At 42.7% G+C, this 19,543-nt stretch overlaps 1 protein-coding gene across 1 annotated transcript in view; it reads right to left on the bottom strand.

The window, feature by feature from the left end:
* DISC1 (DISC1 scaffold protein) overlaps window positions 1–19,543 on the bottom strand; it is a 352,017-nt gene that overhangs the window by 305,392 nt on the left and 27,082 nt on the right. The window contains 2 exon segments of the mRNA XM_065588994.1: window positions 8,368–8,437; window positions 9,716–10,758. Coding sequence (XP_065445066.1) covers window positions 8,368–8,437; window positions 9,716–10,758 — 1,113 coding nt within the window.

Genomic DNA, 19,543 nt, shown 5'->3' with positions numbered 1-19,543 from the left:
ATCTGTCTTCCCAGCAAACTCCTTGAGACTCTGCCAATCCAAACATTGCCTTGCAGGCAATCAGTGAACCCCAGTTTCCAAGATCCCCAGAGCCATCTCCTTGTGGTGTCCAGTCCCTCGCATTGGACACTCACAGAAATTATTAAGTCTGCACCTCCAAAGAGACAGTGTACACACCAGCCTGTTAGGTTAGCTGAGGACTCATTTTATATTTCAATATAATAGCACTGAAATGGTTTCTAGTAAAACTAAGAATATGTTTATTAACAAAGAACAGAGATTGTTATACTAAGCAGGAGATAAAGAGATAAGTATGGTTAAAAACAAAACACGCTTTTTCTAATGACTGAACTTAATTCTTGGAAGTTACATCTTTGCTGAAAACAGCTTCTAACTTACAGCAAGTTATCAGCAACTCCCGCCCCTCAAGCCAAGAGAATATAACTTTCACAGGCTCAGAGGGTGCTCTTCCCTATGTTTCCTAAGTGACAGACTTTGCTCCCCTTTATATTTTCCGAAGTCCACTGTCTTTGTCTCAAAAGCCAGGAAGACTTCCTGGGGGTGCAGCAGACTCAAACCCCCAGTGGACTCACTAAATTCTCTCCTCTGTTGCTTGTTAGCTTAATTGCTTTGTTTACCTTATATATAAATGTACTTTCACTGTTTGCCTGTAATCAAGCCAGTCAGACAGGTGAATCCACGTTGCTTTGTCTAGCACAGGCCTGATTTATGCACTGCCTCCCAAGCACATTTTAATCACACAAATATAACTGGGGCCCTACCAAATTCACGGCCATGAAAAACGCATCACGGACCATGAAATCTGGTCTTTTGTGTGCTTTTACCCTATACTGTACAGTTTTTATGGGCGAGACCAGCGTTTCTCAAATGGGGGTCCTGACCCAAAAGGGAATTGCAGGAGGGTCACGAGGTTATTTTAAGGGGGGTAGCAGTATTGCCACCCTTATTTCTGTGCTGTCTTCAGAGCTGGGTGGCCAGAGAACAGCTTTTGGCCGGGCGCTCAACTCTAAAGACACTCCATCAGCAGCAGTGAAGAAGTAAGGGTGGCATGGTATGGTATTGCCACCCTTACTTCTCTGCTGCTGCCTTCAGAGCTGGGCAGGTGGAGAGCGGCGGCTGCTGCTGGAGGGCCCAGCTCTGCAGGCAGCAGCGCAGAAGGGTGGCAATACCATACCATGCCACCCTTACTTCTGCGCTGCTGCTGGCAGCGGCTTTGCCTTCAGAGCTGGGATCCCAGCCAGCAACTGCTACTTTCCAACTGCCCAGCCCTGAAGGCAGTACCGCCACCAGTAGCAGCGCAGAAGTAAAGGTAGCAGCACTGTGACCCCCCCACACAACAACCTTGCGACTCCTCCAACCTCTCCTACAATTACAACACCATAAAATTTCAGATTTAAATAGCTGAAATAATGAAATTTATGATTTTTTAAATCCTATGACCGTGAAATTGATCAAAATGGACTGTGGATTTGGTAGGGCCCTATATATAACTTACACACATCATACAATGATTTTTGGGTCCAGCATGTGATCAGTTTTCACGAGAGACCTTATATGACACCTTTTAGATACATATGACAACAGTGCATTGGGGGTAGTGAGTGAGTCCGACCTGATAGGAGTTACAGTATTGAGGGCCCTCTACTAGTTGGCACTGAGGGGCTCTTAGGGGCACACCCTTAACAGAAAAAACTGGAATAATGTGGCTGGACAGTCTTCTTTGGTGTACCGGCCAGTGAGAGAGCCCACCAGCTTATATTATCAAGCCCTGTTAACTTATGAGTATTGACTGTATTCGTAGTAGAAGCTAAAATAGCTAAAAAAAAAGGCTGAAGGCTTTATAGGATACTATGTACAAAAATACCTACCATACTATTTATACTTGCAGAGGTAGGATAGACTCTGTCATGACATATGTTGTATGTTCTCTACATTCAAGCTGGCACAATGGTTCTGTGAAGAACTGTTCTATTCTGTTATACCACCTGCTTTGGAGAATCCAGACTCCCAACAGAACCTAGTTCTGCAGGGTAAGTCAGCATTTCTCTCCAGTTCCAAGCAGGAAGTGTGTGTGTTCTCATTCCTGCATGGATGAGATTTAGTTATTTTTTAAACTATTTATACATAGTTAATTTTGAAGTAACAACTGGCTACACAAGCTGATGTGGAACTCAGCAGCAGACTTGACCCTGAAACTTCATGTCAGACAATCTGCCCCCAGCACCTGGTGCTACTGAAGGCAATGAAAATTACTCAAGGAGCTCTCGGGAGCTAATAAAGGAAAATAAAAGGGTTTTTAAATGTTTAGACATGCAACTGTGCCAAACAAAAAAGCCTATACCGCTACCCTTGCAAGCCCAACTCCCATAGACATAAAAATGTGCTTTTTTTTTTCCAGCAGCATGTTTAACCTTGGAGCTGTCAAGCTCCATCATGAATAATGAGCCATGACAACACTCCAAGCGATCCATGGAGAACAGACCAATTTCTACTATATGCTATGTAAGGCAAAATGCTGTTATCACATTCCCAGGGCATTATACCTGCTTGGAAAAAATACAGTAATGTGGCCATCAAGAGGAGACTGTAAGTAAATACAGAAACAAATGAGACATTTCATTATTTTTAACCACATAGATTGTAAAGCAGGTAATAAAAGGTGTAATAAATCCTAATATTTTACATTTTATATTTAAAATTAAACAGGAAGCAGGGGTGATCCATCTAACTGAATATGCATTTGACAAAGAAATACCACAGGGGGAAGTATGTGTGTTGGAAACACATCTGTGTACAAGGGAAGGTACACTACGTAAAAAGACTTGGCACTATTATATATGTAGCATTGTGCTAGAACCTCTATGTTTATTGAAAATAATACTAAAAGATATTCACATCAAATTTGTGGAGAATTGTGGCTGCACAAACATCCATTAAAGCTAAAGTGAGTTTCATGGCTATACCACCGTCTACTGCTTTGAATATTTAGGGTTTACTGTTAATTTCCACTTTCAAGTATCTTGACATTCACTAGAGGGAATCAAGGGCAAGCACTTTCCTTTTGTATCACCATTAACAATATATGTTTATATAATACTTTTTTGTCTGTGGTAACAGTAGTAGATAAAAACACAAAGGAGAATAGAGTGCTTTTGAACAGAAAAGTCATTTCACCTCCCAGCAGCATAGATCTCATTCAATTTACATTTTAATTTCCATAATTTGTCAAAAACTATAGTAATTAAAGGGGTGGAGAAGTAAAAAAGAGAGGAGGTGTCAAAAGCAACATTTTGCAATTATTTGGTCCTTCAGTCTCATTTTAGCATCTTTTTCTATAAAATTCAATTAATTGTGCCTGTTTCCTCAAATAACTTCTGCTCATTTTTTAAATAAAAGATTGGCTTTTTTCTGTTCCATATACAATCACTGTATGTTTTCCTTGGCTGTCACTATACGGTCTTATTTACAGAAGAAAAACTGCATGATTCTAAAGCCTAGAGTACAGACCTATAGTCCCAGGCCTTTAGAATTCCTTCTGTACTGTAGAGAATTTCCTTCCATTGTATTCCTTTAAAAAAAAAAAAATCCCTTCTTGCAGGATGAGAGGAATTTTAAAGGGTGAGCACCATAAGTTTGAAAATCTGTTGTTTTAGCAATAGTCTATTAGTGCAGCTGAAGAGGATTCAATAATCCTAAAAAGAGTGATAACATTTGCAGTTATGCAAACCATAACAATTATGGCAGTAATCAGATTTCATATTTCAGGGTATACGTTGATCACCTGCCCACATCCTTCATTCTCTCTCTCACACACACACATGCACGCACGCCCATATGGCATTGCACAGCTGACTAACTGCACTATACCGCAGTTTCTCCTTCCTTTGAAAATCCCCAGACTAGATGGACCAGCAGTGGTCTAACTCTATGTGGCAAATATTACAGGCTATTTAATACACTTGAATGGCAGTTCTGCTTTTGACTAGAAAAGTCACTACATGCACAAAGAAAACCCCAAAATTCCAAAGATATATTTTTATTTTTATTAAAACATAGTATACCTTCAAAGCACTGTATGCATTGTTTCAGTTTTTCTCCCTTTCATACCTATATACCTATTTACATTTTTACGTCACATTTCTAGTAATAGATGTTCAGTATCTCCATCCCTTTCTAACAATATGCATGAAAAAAATAGATTTCAGACACTGTAGACAGAAACTGGCACTACAGCTCTTTGATAAATTTTAAAACTTAACTTTTCACCAGGTATGACTTTGCTACTCTCAGTAGGATACAAAGTAGTTTCTAAAAGCAAAACTGAAAGAACACCATCTCACAAAGAGAAAGAGAGGTCACGGTTCTAATTCTTCTTGCTACACCATACATTCTCAATCAGAGTCTTTCCCTTGAGATGAGCAATGTGCATTTCACAAAGAAAAAACTAGAGAAGTCAGCTCAGATGTTAGGAAAATGATAAAAAGTAGTCATAAAAATTGGCTGAATATTGCATCAGAAGAGGAACAAAGACCCACAAGAGATAAAGCAGGTCAAGAACTCACAAGTTAGGAAGTGCTAGAATTAAGTATGCATAGGTATGCATTTTGTTATAGGGTAAAATTAAAAAAAAAAAAACACAACACCTAAGTGACTTAGGAGTAAGTTTCATTTTCAAAAGTAACTTAGGCACTGAAAAGTCTAAGTCTGATTGAAAGTCAATGAGATTTAGGTTCCTAAGTGTCTAAGTCACTAAGTAACTTTTAAAATGGAATAGGAACTCTGAAAATTTTACCCACAGACTTCAATTACATGATTACATATTTTTTCCACAGAGCCTATCCCTCATTCATTGCACAGAATGGATAGTAAATGAGGCAATGTTGTGCAGTGAAGGAAACAGTTGTCTGCAGAACCCCTGCCTCATTTGTAAGCCTCAATTGCAGCAGAAGTTGGAAAGTGGTTAATAAATTAAACAGGTAGAAATTGTGATTTTCTGCAGCTCATAGTTTAGTCAACTCTGGACCCAATTTCATAGGGACATAAAAAAGTACCCTCTTTACCAAAGGCTATCTCCCTCCCACTTCAAACCCTGAAAATGAAAAAAAAAATTGACAAAATTACTTGACAGTACCCTATGCTTATTACAGCAGAACAAAAGTTCAGTTATAATTAAGGTTCAGACCAGCTTTCTGTTTAAAGCTCAACTCTTCTAAGTGCTTTAAAACCTATGTGGTTACTCACTGCCTTGAAATTTGGTGTGCCTCATGGAAGCGCAGTGGTCTATTAGTGATACACATTTGGAGCCATTTGACCAAGTGGTTTTTGAGATACAGCACTTGAAAAAAAAACCAGCTTTTTTTTAAATTGACAGATTATGGCAACCTCTTTTTGCTAAGATAGAGATCAAACCAGGGTTCAGATCATCACACCAGGGAGTCCAACGCTCGGGCATTACTCCAACAGTGTGCATGGCCCTTTGGGGGAAATCAAATTAAATTGTTATTTCAAAATGTTTGTTTCTCCAGTTAGGCACATAACGGATTACACTGACCATGTATGGACAGAGTAGTTAACAGGACTGTTAGCCTTCAAAGTTTCACACCAGTTGGATACTGAAGGAGATAAGTAGTAGTCCTTGGAACCTGACCCAATCACTGTCAGTCTGAGTCCCACTTTGGGCAGAATGTTGGAAAAGGCTGGATGCCATATTGCTAAAATCTGTTTCTGTCAGAGGTTGGGGTTTTGTTTGGGGGGAGGGAGGGAAGGGATTAAATCAAAGTATTTTTGTAAAAGAAATTAGACGTGAATGCTTGCTGGAAGAGGAAGAGTGAAGGGCAAGAGGGGGGGAAGGGAGTTGGGGCTTCATCAAGGGGAGGGGAATAAATGGAGATGGACGGTAGGGGATGGACATTGGGAAGCTGACATGGGGGTGAGTAGCAGGGGCTGGGCCTTTCTCCTTACTCCCCATGAGAGCTGGAATCTGGGGGGGGGGGGGAGGGGGCTTGCCTCTCCAGGGGTGTCTGAGCCCCACTCTCTGCCCCCATATGTGCACCAGGATCTGCCCATAACATGTGCAGCCCTCCATTAAGTTGCTGCGTATGATACATGTGTGTAGCAGCATAGAGCAGGAGACAGCAAAAAGCAACTTCTTACATGTTGATGGCTTCTGCAGTGCCAACAAATGACTTAATGGGATGGAAAGGGAAGCTGGAAATGTTAGTGAGAAGTGGGGAGGCTACATGTTGCAGGAAATGGTATGGCAGTGTGGTGGGGAAAACGCGACAGACACCAATCTTCTCTCACACGCTTAAAGTTGGTGGAACAACTTTGTAATTAAAATGTCATGGTTTTGGGACACAGACAATGGATGAGATTTCTCTCACCAGCCCTGTTAGCAACTACAAATTGGAAACAGTTCAAAGCACGACCATTATCCCCATTCCACTATAACAAAATGTACAGAAGGAGGGAGGAGCACTGAGGAATCAAATAGCAACCATGTGCCTAGTGCAAAGACCACTGGACTGGGCCTGTTCCTAGCTCTGCCTCTGCCCTGCTGAGCAACCTTGGGCAAATCACTTCACCTCTCTGTCTCTTGGTTTCCCATCCGTAAAATGGGGATAATAAAGTTCTTTGAGATCTAGTGATGAAAAGCACTATACAAAAGCTAGGTCTTTTGATTATAAACTAGATACAGTAGCGTATCAGCCGCAACTCTAGGTAACAACTACAACTGCCTTAACGACCTCTAACTCTGACCAACAAGCATGTTTCTTGGTTTAAAAAAAAAAAAACAAAAAAAAAAACCCCACAGGAAATTAAATGGCAAAACACATAATTAGTGCAGAGTTAAGGTTGCCTGGTGAAAGCCCACACCCTTTCAGAACATCAAGTTCAGCCAAACTCAAACTTCTCAAATCCAGACAATAGAGTTAAGGTAAACACGCCCACAACCTTAACTCTGCCCTCTTTGAGCAATGCCCATAACATGCACTCTCCCACTCTGCCTTTTCACTGTAACGGACCGGCATTACCTAAACGGCCCATACACTGAAACACTGAGCCTACTCCCAAGAGAATACCAATACCTGTAAAATTTAACAACCAGTTCATACCCTTTACAACCCCTTCACACTTGCACACAGGATATCAACTTAACCTACACTTTGCCCTTTCTATCATTAAATCCACAGACTGTTCTCATATCCCAACTCACTACTGACAATACCCATGGCATGAAGACCCCAGTGCCCTGCTAACGACCCAACCTACACAATTCTGTACTGAAATGATGCATACTGGAGGCTCAAGGTACACAAGCACCTCTTTCCTTTGATAGCACACATTGGGGGACTCAGACCCAGATCTCCTCATATCATAAACACAGCTCTAGCATGCCCATCAAACTAATCCCCAGATCTCCGTATATACAATCACAGCTCTTCCAACTTATTCCTCCTCCATTCAATGCAGCTACGCCTTACCCAGTGAATGCAGCGGGAGTGATGCAGATAATTCCCAGTGGCTATTGGCAGCTTCACAGGGGCAGAGTTAAGCATTTATTTTAACTCTATTTCCTGATTTTCAAAATTTTGAGTTTTGCTGAACTCTGTGTTCTGGAAGGGCATGAGCTATCACTGGGTAACCTGTGTTAAAGTTTTTTTCATTTAATTACACATGCACACATGCTCAGATGTATATACAACACATTATACAACATTTATAAAGCACTTAAGTTGACAAGCATTTCTTAAATATAGAGTATTCACCAGCAGCTGTATCTTCTCATAGACAATAACCATGCATACTGCAATCTTAGATTGTTTTACTTGAGATTATTTGATTCAATTTGGTGGATATTCAGCTTGTTCTTCAAGTTGGCACAATTTACATTTATAAGAGCTGGTGTTGCAACTTGTGTTCTAAAGTTGCTGACCTCACTTCTTCTATTTATGAACTCCACTGCACTGTGGTGACTAATTGTGGTGAACAAAAAATTATGCTTCATCAGCAATCAGTACCTTGCCCCATTTAAGTCTTTCACTCATTTTTGTATTTTTAAGTCATGCTGTTTAAAGGTATCTGATCCAGATGGTGGATACTTGCCTCGTGAGGTGGCTCAATATAATAAACTGCTGCATTGCTTCTTGTGCTACCTGCTGCTGTCCCACTTCTTTCTTTAATTTCTATACCTCATTGTACTGCATAATAAATAATACAATCACATGCTCACTGAACTTTTGTCACCATTACCCAACCACAGTAGTGTAGCAATTGTAAAACAAAATTAAAAAGGGAAAGAAAATAGAGAAACTGGTATGAAAACAATAATGAAAAAAGTCTTACCTTTATCATAGTCATCTTCCCCTATTGCTTTTTCTTGAAGCCTCTGAAGCCTTAACATTAAGGATTTTATCTGTATCAATACAAAAACGTAAGTTTAACTACAACAATAGGTACTCGTGAGTGGGTTTGCATGCTTTTTTTTTTTCTTCCCTACAACAGAAGTCTGCTCGGGTCTAATTTTTAAGCCCAACCTGGACCCAAACTAGACCGAAGCCAACCTGACCCAACCTGACCCCAGGAAGGTTGAGTTGTTTTCCAGATTGACATTAACCCTTTCCCCTGAACCAGTGCAGCCACCGCCTACTTCCTGTGTGGTCAGTGCGGCAGCATCCATTTTTCCCCATTCCTAATGGCCACCACCCCTTGTGTGGTCTGCAGAGAGGTGCTGCAACTCCTTTGGTCACTCGCTCCACAGCGCACACAGCGCAGCAAGGTGGCGACAGCCAGCAGGAGCAGGACACGCAACTGCTGAAGCACCATTCCTACAAGCAGAAGGAGAGCTGACCTGACCCAGAAAGGTTTGAGTTGTTTTCTGACCCAACCCTGACATTTTGATTAAGCTTAATATCATTTTACACTTTACAGGCACTTATCCTAAATTAATACAGCCACACTGTTGTTCCACACCTGAAACCAAAGTAATTGTTCTTAGTGAGCAAATACGAAAGCTGAAAAAGCAGCATTATTGTGAACCTGATTTCTGGCCATCTTCAGTCCCACATTTAATCCACGGTACAAAATTAATCTAGCAGGAAGTTGTGAGACTTGGTCAGGCTACGTATGTATTCAAGTGAGTTGACCATACCCCTTGACTTGTAAGCCTTGTTCCAAAACGTCCCTCAAGGTGCTACATAGGGAAGACCTGCAGAGCAATGTCTACATGGATCTAGTTTCTTCAAAACTGGGACAACAATAACCCCCGTGTGGGCCTCTGGTTTCAACTGCACAACCCAAGCCAGAATTTGGCCCCTCACACACTTATACCAGTCACTTCATCCATCAACAAAATACAGCCACTACTGGGAGGAAGTGGCAGCTGTTTGATACAGAAACACCACAGTTTATTAGGAAAGGAAATGAAGATTACTGTATTCTGCTGAAATTGCAATTTTAACCATTACAAGAAAGATTAAAATAGGTTATTTTAAGAAGGAAATTGGGAAAAGGAAACAGAGTAGTGGTTCTCTCTCATTTCTAACCATGCACTATGCTGCTGTAAATCCATATAAAGAAATGCCACAAAGCCACAAAAGCCAGACATTTCCTGTCTTCTGCAACAGCTCAGTGATTGATTTGTCTAAAAATCCACAGCACCAAATGAACATGAACAAACAGTGTGATTACCAACCTTTAATGTACTACGGTTGCCAACCAAGCAGTCCAATAGCACCGGTTCATATTTCCTCATCAGGGTGTCCCAGTTGTGATCACTAACAGTAAAGCTACTTTCATAGCCTGAGGTAACAGAAGAACCAGCAGATGCTGCATCTGAGGAATCTGTGGAACATGAAAATGCTGCATCTGTATCCAAAAGAGATACCATCTCACAATCCTGCAATTTATCTTTCACTATGGTCTCTCGTGCACACTGATAATCCTCACCATGCCTACAAATGCAAGATGAAGCCCCTACGTCTTTATGTGAACTTCTTAGTCTCTCCCCTGGTTCATGTAAATTAACATTTTCTATTTGTCCTGTTGCATTTGTTTGCAGTGTGTGTTCCGATGCCCTGCCATCTGACTGGCCTTCAGTGTCACTTTTTTCAAAACTTGAGTTCAGTGAGAGCTGGATGAAGCTGAAACTTGAATTAAAGCTATCCCAAGTACTGGACGAGTAAGAAGTGACTTCTTTGTTGTTATATACACAGTTATTGTTCACTTCCTTCTGATCCAAAGTGTATATTTTCTGTGGATCCTTTACTCTAGCACCGTGGATTGTCTCCCACGTAGTTGCTAGTAGATTAGTCTGCCATGTATTTGAAGTGCACACGGGTGAGAAGTCTCTTTTACATGTGGCAGCTGCATGACAAACCGGAAGAATTACATTTTCTGACGGCTGAATCCTGAGATCTGACAGATTTCTGAGGCTTCCTGTCATATTTCCAGCAGTGTTCGATGTTGTTACCACAGTAGTGGTAACTATGGTACTGTTTACAGATGAATTATAATGTAAGAATTCAAAGTCATTTTTGCATAGTCTGTGCAGAGAGCAGTTCTTGAAGTCTTCACAATGCTTTCTGCCATGTTCAAGCCCCTTTGGGTTGAATGGCTTGCAGTGAGCAGGAGGTTGAAACTCTATCTGTTGTGGAGCTTGTGGTCTCATGTATCCTGGTCTCTTTGCCAACTTCTTTTTATGAAAAGAGACAGGAGGCAGTGAATGCCCCTGACCATCTGAAAAAAGAAAAGAAAATGTCTTTAAAATGTTTGTGTGATTTTTCTAGACTTAAACTACTGTAGCATCTGAAAGTAATTACCTCAGAACATTCAGACAGAACACTGATTTCTTTTTAAACACACAGAAATTGACAATACTGTAGAATGGGTATCTAAAGGGGGAAAGAGGGTTCTGTTATCATTCTGTTGGCCTGGCATCAGCTCTCTGATCTGGGATGATTTGCACATGTATATGTACGAACAGGCAACTGTGTGCCCAAAATACACATTTGCATATCTTGTATAGCACTGAGCTCACATTTACAAAAGAACAAATCTGAATATGTAAAATAAATACTTGCACAGCAATTTTGCATTTTACATACACCTTTTGCTCCCGCTCAGCTACTTAAGTTCACATGCATATTTTACCAGTATAACTTGGTCTTCTATTTTTTTAATTTTCTCCCTAAAAATTCAAGCATATATTATTGTGACATTGCACTCCATAATGTTTTGTGGAAATATGCTTTTGAGTGCAAATATGATGTAACTGGAATATACTTTATGCAAAAGGTCTCTTATAAAGCATCATTACAAAGGTTATAACCTACTGAATATATTCCTCCTATTTGTATGCATGTATCATTTTTGTATCTGAAGCTAGAAATATGAAGTATAACTCTGAGGTCCTATCATAATTATGCAGTGTGGGCCATTAATGGTGGTTTAGAATCTTGATGGCTCCCATTAACTGGACAATTGGTTGTAGATGGTTTATTTACCTGCAAGCCTTCCTGTATAGGTGTGAGCCAGCCTGTGGGTAATGAAGAATGAGGTCTCACAGGACATGTGTCCATGTCACATGATACTGGAATCCATCTTAAATCTGGTACTTTTCCATTTAGAAAGAGGGGTGGGGACCCAGAGAGACAAAAGATTCCCACCTTGTGCCACAGCTGTAAAAAGGGGGTGGGCCAGAACAAAGGGGACTTCCAGTCATGAGAAAACCCCTAGTCAGGGCCGGCTTTAGGCCGATTCAGCTGAATTGGGTCCCGCGCTGCAGCTCTCCACCCCGCCCCCAGCTCACTTCCCCCTCCTCCCCTCCCCTGAACGCTCCGCCCCCTCCCCTGCTTCCCGCGAATCTCTGATTCGCGGGAAGTCTGAAAAAAAGCAGGGGCAGGCCGGCAGCACAAGGTAAGCTGAGGTGGTGGGGGCGCGAGAACGGCTCCAGGGAGGCGCCGCCCGTTCCCGCCAAGCACGCAGGCCCCAGCGGCTCTGGCCCGGCTCGGCTCCGGCCCGGTCCCCGCGGCGCGGCTCGGGTCCGGCCCGGCCCCATCCCCGCGGCGCGGCTCAGGTCCGGCCCGGCCCCCGCGGCCCCGACCCCGGCCCCCGCGGCCCGCCCGGCCCCGACCCCGGCCCGGCAACCCCGGCCAGAGCGCGGCTCGATTCCTGGGGGCGGGGCTTGCTCTTGCTAAAGCCGGACCTGCCCCTAGTGATGGAGATAAAGTGAAAACAGCTCTGCAGGTAACCTAAGTCTGCAGCTTTGGGGGGATGGACCAGACCTAGGTCTGTGTTGCAGCAGGCTAGCATGTCTGGCTCAAAAAGGCAGGGTTCTGGAGTCCCAAGCTGGCAGGGAAAACGGGCTCAGAGGTAATTCCAACACGTCAAGTGACAGTCCCAAGGGGGTCTCTGTGACCAAACCTGTAACAATTATTACACTGTGGCATGTGTAAATGTTATTCTAAAGTGAAAAAAATCCTAAAGTCTAACTTTACTTATAGTTAAAAATGTAGACAATACTGTATGTACCAAAAAAATCAAATCAAGTACTTTCCATAATAATAATAAAGTAACAAAGGCTAATTTTGGGAGACAGATGGTCCTCCACACGGTGCTCAACTGCCATATTGTGTCATTAAGATTATTACTGCAATATATCATTAAGAAGAGATCCCCACAATTCAATGGCACACAGAGTTGAGTTCTAAACCATCTGAGACACAGACACACACACACACAAATCAAAAAGGGAAAACAAAATAATTCTGTTCTCAAATCAGTAGTTTCTGCAAAGAAATTATGCAAATATAAAATGGTCTTATACAAAAAATGAATGAATGAAGTATAGAATCTACCTAATAATTTTGCTTCATTTTTCTTTGTATCCTTAACCTATAAATAGCTTTTCATTTTTAAAAAATCAGGTGCACCAAAGTAGAAAAGAATTTACCATTTGGGGTCTACATTTTTTTTTAGATTTTGTGCAAAAATCCTATACAGAACAAGCAGTGGCAATGGAAGCTTCCCATCCACTATTTCATTATGTGCTACAACTATAGACTGGAATGGCCTCTCTTCTAGACTACCTTTTCAAAAAGCTCTGTTCATTGCTTGGGTTATGGTCTTGGACATAGCACAGCATCAATCTATGTTCCTGGGTAAAAATACACTGATTGACTGATGAACACTGACACCTGACCTTCTCAGATCGCAAGAGCCACTAGAATAAGATGAGTTTTGGCTCTGATTTCTCTTAAGATGCTGAAGATTTCAGATAAAGGATCTTTTGGCCAGTTTAACAATATAAGTTAGAGAGACCATCCACATCTTAATACTGAGTGTGACAGTCTATACCTTGGGGGAGCATCCTGTAACCCCCTATTCCTCATTTTTATATAATCATGATCTTACATATAAACATACATGTTGTAAGTTGGGCAATCAGCCAGATATTAGCTCCCCAGAGGCAACAGCAAGGGAAGTAACCAACACCTGGGCAGGGTGTCAAACAACCCAATAACCACCATTGTCCAGCAAGGGAGCTACAATTCAGTGACTCACTTGCATGAGGCCACACCAAGGGAATTGCTCAACCTTGCTTGGAGACTCAGCAATGCCACCAGACATGCCTGGACTTGTGTTCCCCAAGCACATAGGACTGAGAGTATAAAACAGACACAAAGGCCACATGCTGGGCCTTTCTCCTTCACCCATCTACGCCACAAGCAACAAGGACATTCTGAAGACTCCAAATGAGGGGACTGGCCCAGATTTCCAGGGTGAAATCTGTGTACTATGAACTGCAATATCCAGTGGGGTAAGAAAAACTGCTTAATCTAGATGTTGCCCAGTCTACTAGGGTTGAGAGTTTAGACTGTGCGCTTATATTTTATTTTCTTTCGGTAACTAACTCTGACTTTTTGCCTATCACTTAGTATCACTTAAAATCTATCTTTTGTAGTCATTAAATTTGTTTTACTGTTTATCTTTACCAGTGAGTTTGTATGAAGTATGCTGCAGAATTGCTCAGGTTCTCAAAGGCTGGTGTACATCCACTTTCAACTGATGAAGTGGTGAACCAATTAATAAATTTACAGTGCCCATCTTGAGCAGTTCAAGACAGTATATTCCTGAGGTACAGTTCTGGGAGCTGGCGGGGATTCGGCTGGTGCCTTTCTCTGTGTGATTCATGAATGGCTCTGGGAACATGCATGCAATCTAGCTGGGTGTGGGGCTTCACATGCGGTTGTGCTGAGTGATAACACCTGGAGGGGCTTGCTGCTGATCACTAGCAAGGTATTGTGAGAGACAACCCAGGCTGAAGAGGGTTCGGGGGCACAGCGGTCCCACGGTCCCAGGCTACACCCCAGGGATTCCGTCACATTGAGTATTGGCTATTTGGATCTAATCACAATCATGTTCATTTCTGTAACTCAACTTATTGTAATAAATTTGTATACAAAACATTCTGCAAACTTCACCAACCTCTAACTGAAATCTCACATACACTTCGCTAGAACACTAAATTATAAATACATAAATATGATCAATAAAGCATGAAAGGTATAATAGCTAAAGCTTTCTGGTAGACTTTTCCAAGAGTTTACTCTAGCTTCTAACTGTCCTTCTTGAAATAGTTTAGTTGAAGATTATCTTAATCATTCTGCACACTCTACAAGGTAAGTATCGTACCATGGGATTGTGGTTCAACTTCCATATTTCACCTCAGAATACTATAAATTAGATTAACTAACTCAATTTTAGTCATTTCCACATTTTCCTCTGCCCAGTAGAAAGAATCATAAACATTAGCAATGAAAAAGGCAACACGTCATACAGTGAATCACTTCGCCTATTTAGGAAATAGTGAGATGTTCTATTTGCTGTCATCTGGCAAAAAAATGATAACCTAGTGGAATCTGCTCTGGAAGTAAGAAGACAAACTAGTAATGAAGAAAGGCTCTTTGGAATTTAGGAAAGGAATTTCTATTTTAAACATCTGATATGGAGATTAATGGACAGTAAAAATCTGTCTCTAGTAAAATAATCCACAATCCAGGAAAAGGTCAGTCAATTCTAAAACTAATTCTTTCCTTTAGAAAAAAAGAGATGAGATGCTCAAATGTTATCTCTGGGCAAACTGTATTGAAAGTCTGGAAGAAAATATTTTTCACACTAGTTTGTAATGTAGATTATTCCAAAGTCTGGGAACAGGCCTTGTCACTGGTTTAACTAAAACCAATTTAAAACTGATCTAATTAAACCAGTACAAATCCCAAATGTAGAAACTTAAATCTGTTTACATTTTTGACTGAAGCTAAACTAATCTAAAGCAAGGTTTAAACGGCATTAAGTATGTCAACATTAAGGATTTGTATCAATTTAACTAAATCAAATTTCTAAATCTATTTTAGTTAAACGGTACAATTTTCTAATATTCTTTATTATTGCATAAAGTAAAAGATATCTTAGCCCAGGAAAGCACTGCACTTCAGCACTGCAAGTCAGAGTAGCAAACACAGATTCCTACTAACATTGGAACCACTGCACTTCACTCCCGTGCAGGGCACCAGACATTACTGGTGGCTTTCAGCCTCAAATTGTTCCATCCCTAATCCTTGCAGCCCCGCGCTGGGCCCTTCTAATAGCCCTGCTCTCTGGCTGTTCAAATTCAGCCTCCAGGTGTTGAACCTCCGAGTTTCATGCCTGAGTGAATCTTTCAGTCTTCCCTTCACAAATGTTATGTAGGGTACAGCACACGGATATAACCGCAGGGATGCTGTCATCAACCAGGTCCAGCTTCCCATACAGAGAGTGCCAGCGGGCCTTTAAATGGCCAAAAGCACACTCCACAGTCATTCTGCACTGGCTCAACCTGTTGTTGAACCGCTCCTTGCTGCTGTCAAGGCTCCCTGTGTAGGGTTTCATGAGCCGTGGCATTAAAAGGTAAGCGGGGTCTACAAGGATCACAATGGGCATTTCGACTTCCCCTACTGTGATCTTCTGGTCTGAGAAAAAAGTCCTGGCTTGCAGGTTCCTGAACAGGCCAGTGTTCCGAAAGATGCGTGCATCATGCACCTTTCCGGGCCAGCCTGCGTTAATGTCAATGAAATGCCCACAGTGATCCACAAGCTCCTGGAGAACCATAGAGAAATAGCCTTCTGATTAACATACTCGGAGGCTAGGTGGGCTGGTGCCAGAATTGGAATATGCATGCCATCTATCGCCCCTCCGCAGTTAGGGAAACCCATTTGTGCAAAGCCAGCCATAATGTCATGCACGTTACCCAGAGTCACTGTTCTTCTGAGCAGGATGCGATTAATGGCCCTCAAACTTGCATCAACACGATTCCAACGGTTGACTTTCCCACTCCAAACTGGCTAGCGACTGATCGGTAGCTGTCTGGAGTTGCCAGCTTCCAGATTGCAATAGCCACCCGCTTCATCACCATCAGGGAAGTTCTCAATCTCTTGTTCTTGCGCTCCAGGGTGGGGGCGAGCTCCTCACACAGTCCCATGAAAGTGGCTTTTCTCATCCGAAAGTTCTTCAGCCACTGCTCGTCATCCCAGACTTGCATGACTATGTGATCCCACCACTCAGTGCTTGTTTCCCGAGCCCAAAAGCAGCGTTCCACTGTAGTCACCACCTCTGTGAATGGCACAAGCAAGCTCGTGTCATATGTGTTACTCGAGTCTATATCATCGTCGGAGCTCTCACTGTCACTTTGGATCATAAGAAATAACTCGACTGCCAAACGTGAAGTGCTGGCGAAACTCGTCAGCATACTCCTCAGCAGTTTGGGCTCCATTCCCGACTGAAAGGGAAGACAAAGCGCGCAGTACAAAAAACGTTGAAAGATGGCACCAAATGTGGATGGAAGCAAAGGGAATGCTGGGATGCGAACCAATGCATCACGGGGCGTTGGGACAGGACCCAGAATGCCCCACATTCCACGCCCCCTTCCCACAAGTCACAGCGCCAGAATGGGAAGGGGTGTTCTGTGGGATAGCTGCCCATAATGCACCGCTCCCAATGCTGCTGCAAGTGCCGCAAATGTGGCCACTCCAGTGCGCTTGCAGCTGTCAGTGTGGACAGACTGCAGCACTTTCCCTACTGCACTCTCCAAAGGCGGGTTTAACTCACAGCACTCTACATCTGCAAGTGTAGCCATGCCCTGATAAAGAACTCCAGTACAGTAACTCCTCACTTAACGTGGTAGTTGTGTTCCTGAAAAATGCAAAATGATGTTAAGCGAATCCAATTTCCCCATAAGAATTAATGTAAATGAGGGGGTTAGGTTCCAGGGAAATTTTTTTCACCAGACAAAAGACTATATTATATATACATACACACACACAGTATAAGTTTTAAACAAACAATTTAATACTGGTACACAGTGATGATGATTGTGAAGCTTGGTTGAGGTGGAGGAGTCAGAGGGTGGGATATTTCCCTTACTGCTAAATGATGAACTAGCAATGACTGAGCCCTCAAGGATTAACTCTCTCTCCACACAAGGCAGCAGGAATGGAGGGAGATATGCGCATTTCCCTTAAGTACACTACCTTGTTAATTAGATCAGCTTGCTGCTGCAAGATCCCTCTGTCCTGAGTCCTGGTCTGTCCCCCCTGCTCTATGGAAGATGGAGTAAGCGAGGTGCAGGAGCAGGAGGGAGGGGGACACCCTGACATTAGCCCCCCCCCTTCCTCCCCTCCCCCCTGCACAGCAAGCAGGAGTCTCGGGGAGCAGCTCCGAGGCAGAGGGCAGGAGCAGCACATGGCAGTGGGGGGAGGGACAGCTGAACTGCAGGCAGCTGCTGCACAGGGAACTTAAGGGAGCGGGAAGCTGAAGAGGGGGCTGCCGGTCCACTCTGGTTCCAAGCCCCCACCAGTTAGCTGCAACGGGCTGCTCTTCTTGCAAGCAGTAGACAAAGCAGGTGGCTGCCAAACAATGTTAAAGGGAGCATTGCACAACTTTAAACAAGCATGTTCCCTAATTGATCAGCAACGTAACAATGAAACAACGTTAACCGGGACGATTTAGTGAGGATTTACTGTATAGCCCCTCCTCAACATTTCACATGATTGCATCCCTACTCTTACCACTCTCCTCCAGGGACATTAAGAACAACTATAGCTTCACATACCCTGACCGGAGGCACAGTTGATGTACGTTTAGGTAAAATGGACATGAATGTTCCTTCCCTTTCTTTAAGCTCTGTTCCATAAATTTGTTACAGTTCTAGTGTATTTGCTTTTAACTTGCACAGAATTTTTTAAGTGTTTATTACTCAATAAAACTCTAGTGTTTGGAAAATAATTCATCTTTATTAGTTCCCAACATATGCTGCAGAATGACTGGCAGTACTGAAAACACCCACTTAAAGTGACAACTCAGAGGATCAGTGACAAACAATGTAACAATCATAAATGTACAGCAAGCACCACAAAATTAATAGGTGCACTGTCAGTGTTACACCCGTGCACCAAGCTCTCCACAATTCCTAACAGTCCCCCAAACTGCAGGGCCAGGTAGAGCACAGTAACCATAACACATTACTGTGGCTCAGTGTTGAACTGCTCTTTCAAAGCATGCCTGAATGATATAGCTCTGTGTTGAGCTCTTCTAATAGACTTTGTATCGGGCTGCTCAAACTAAGAAGACAGCTGCTCCACCTCTGCCCTCCACCCCGGTGGCAACTTTTCCCCCTTTGCTTTGCAGGTATTATGCAGTGCACAGCAGGGAGCTATAACCATTGAGATATTTTTCTCACTGAGATCCAGTCTAGTGAGTAAGCAGCACCAAGTTCCCCTCAATCTACCAAAAGCACATTCAACTGTCATTCCGTACCCAGTGAGCCACTAGTTGAATCTTTCCTTGGTGCTGTCCACGTAGCCGGTGTACGGCTTCCTGAACCAGGGTAGGCTGGGTCCCTCAGGATCACTACCGGTATTTCAACATTGCCAATAGTAATCCGCTGGTCAGGAAAGAAAGTCCATGCCTGAAGCTTTCTGAACAGTCTTGTGTTCTTAAATATGAGTTTGTCAAGCACCTTCCCTGACCAGCCAACAGTGATGTCAGTGAAGAGTCCCCGATGATCCACCAGTGCTTGCATAACCATTGATGTACTCTGTGGCAAGTTGGGTTGGTGCCAAAATACAGATATGCATGCCATATATTGCTGCACCACAATTTGGGCACCCCACTGCTGCAAATCCATCCACTATGTGCTGCACATTGCCTAGAGTCATAGTCCTGCATAGAGATAATTAACAGCCGTGTACACTTGCATGACAATGGCCCCCACAGTGGATGTTTTAACTGCCCACTGACCAGTAGCAATCCAGCATTGCAAGTTGCCACAGTGCAACCACCCGCAGCTCTTATTTTGGTGTCCCTGCACTGGAAAGCCATGGTGAGCTTGACACAGAGACCCAGGAATAAAGCCTTGTGCATCCGAAATTTCTGCAGTCACTGCTCATAATCCCAAGCCTGCATTACAATGTGATGCCACTAGTCA

The sequence above is a fragment of the Chrysemys picta genome, chromosome 3 (genome assembly GCF_011386835.1).
Source record: "Chrysemys picta bellii isolate R12L10 chromosome 3, ASM1138683v2, whole genome shotgun sequence".
NCBI classification, from domain to species: Eukaryota; Metazoa; Chordata; order Testudines; family Emydidae; genus Chrysemys; species Chrysemys picta.
Note: the sequence above shows the minus strand (reverse complement) of the source record. Positions and strands in the feature narration are given on the sequence as shown.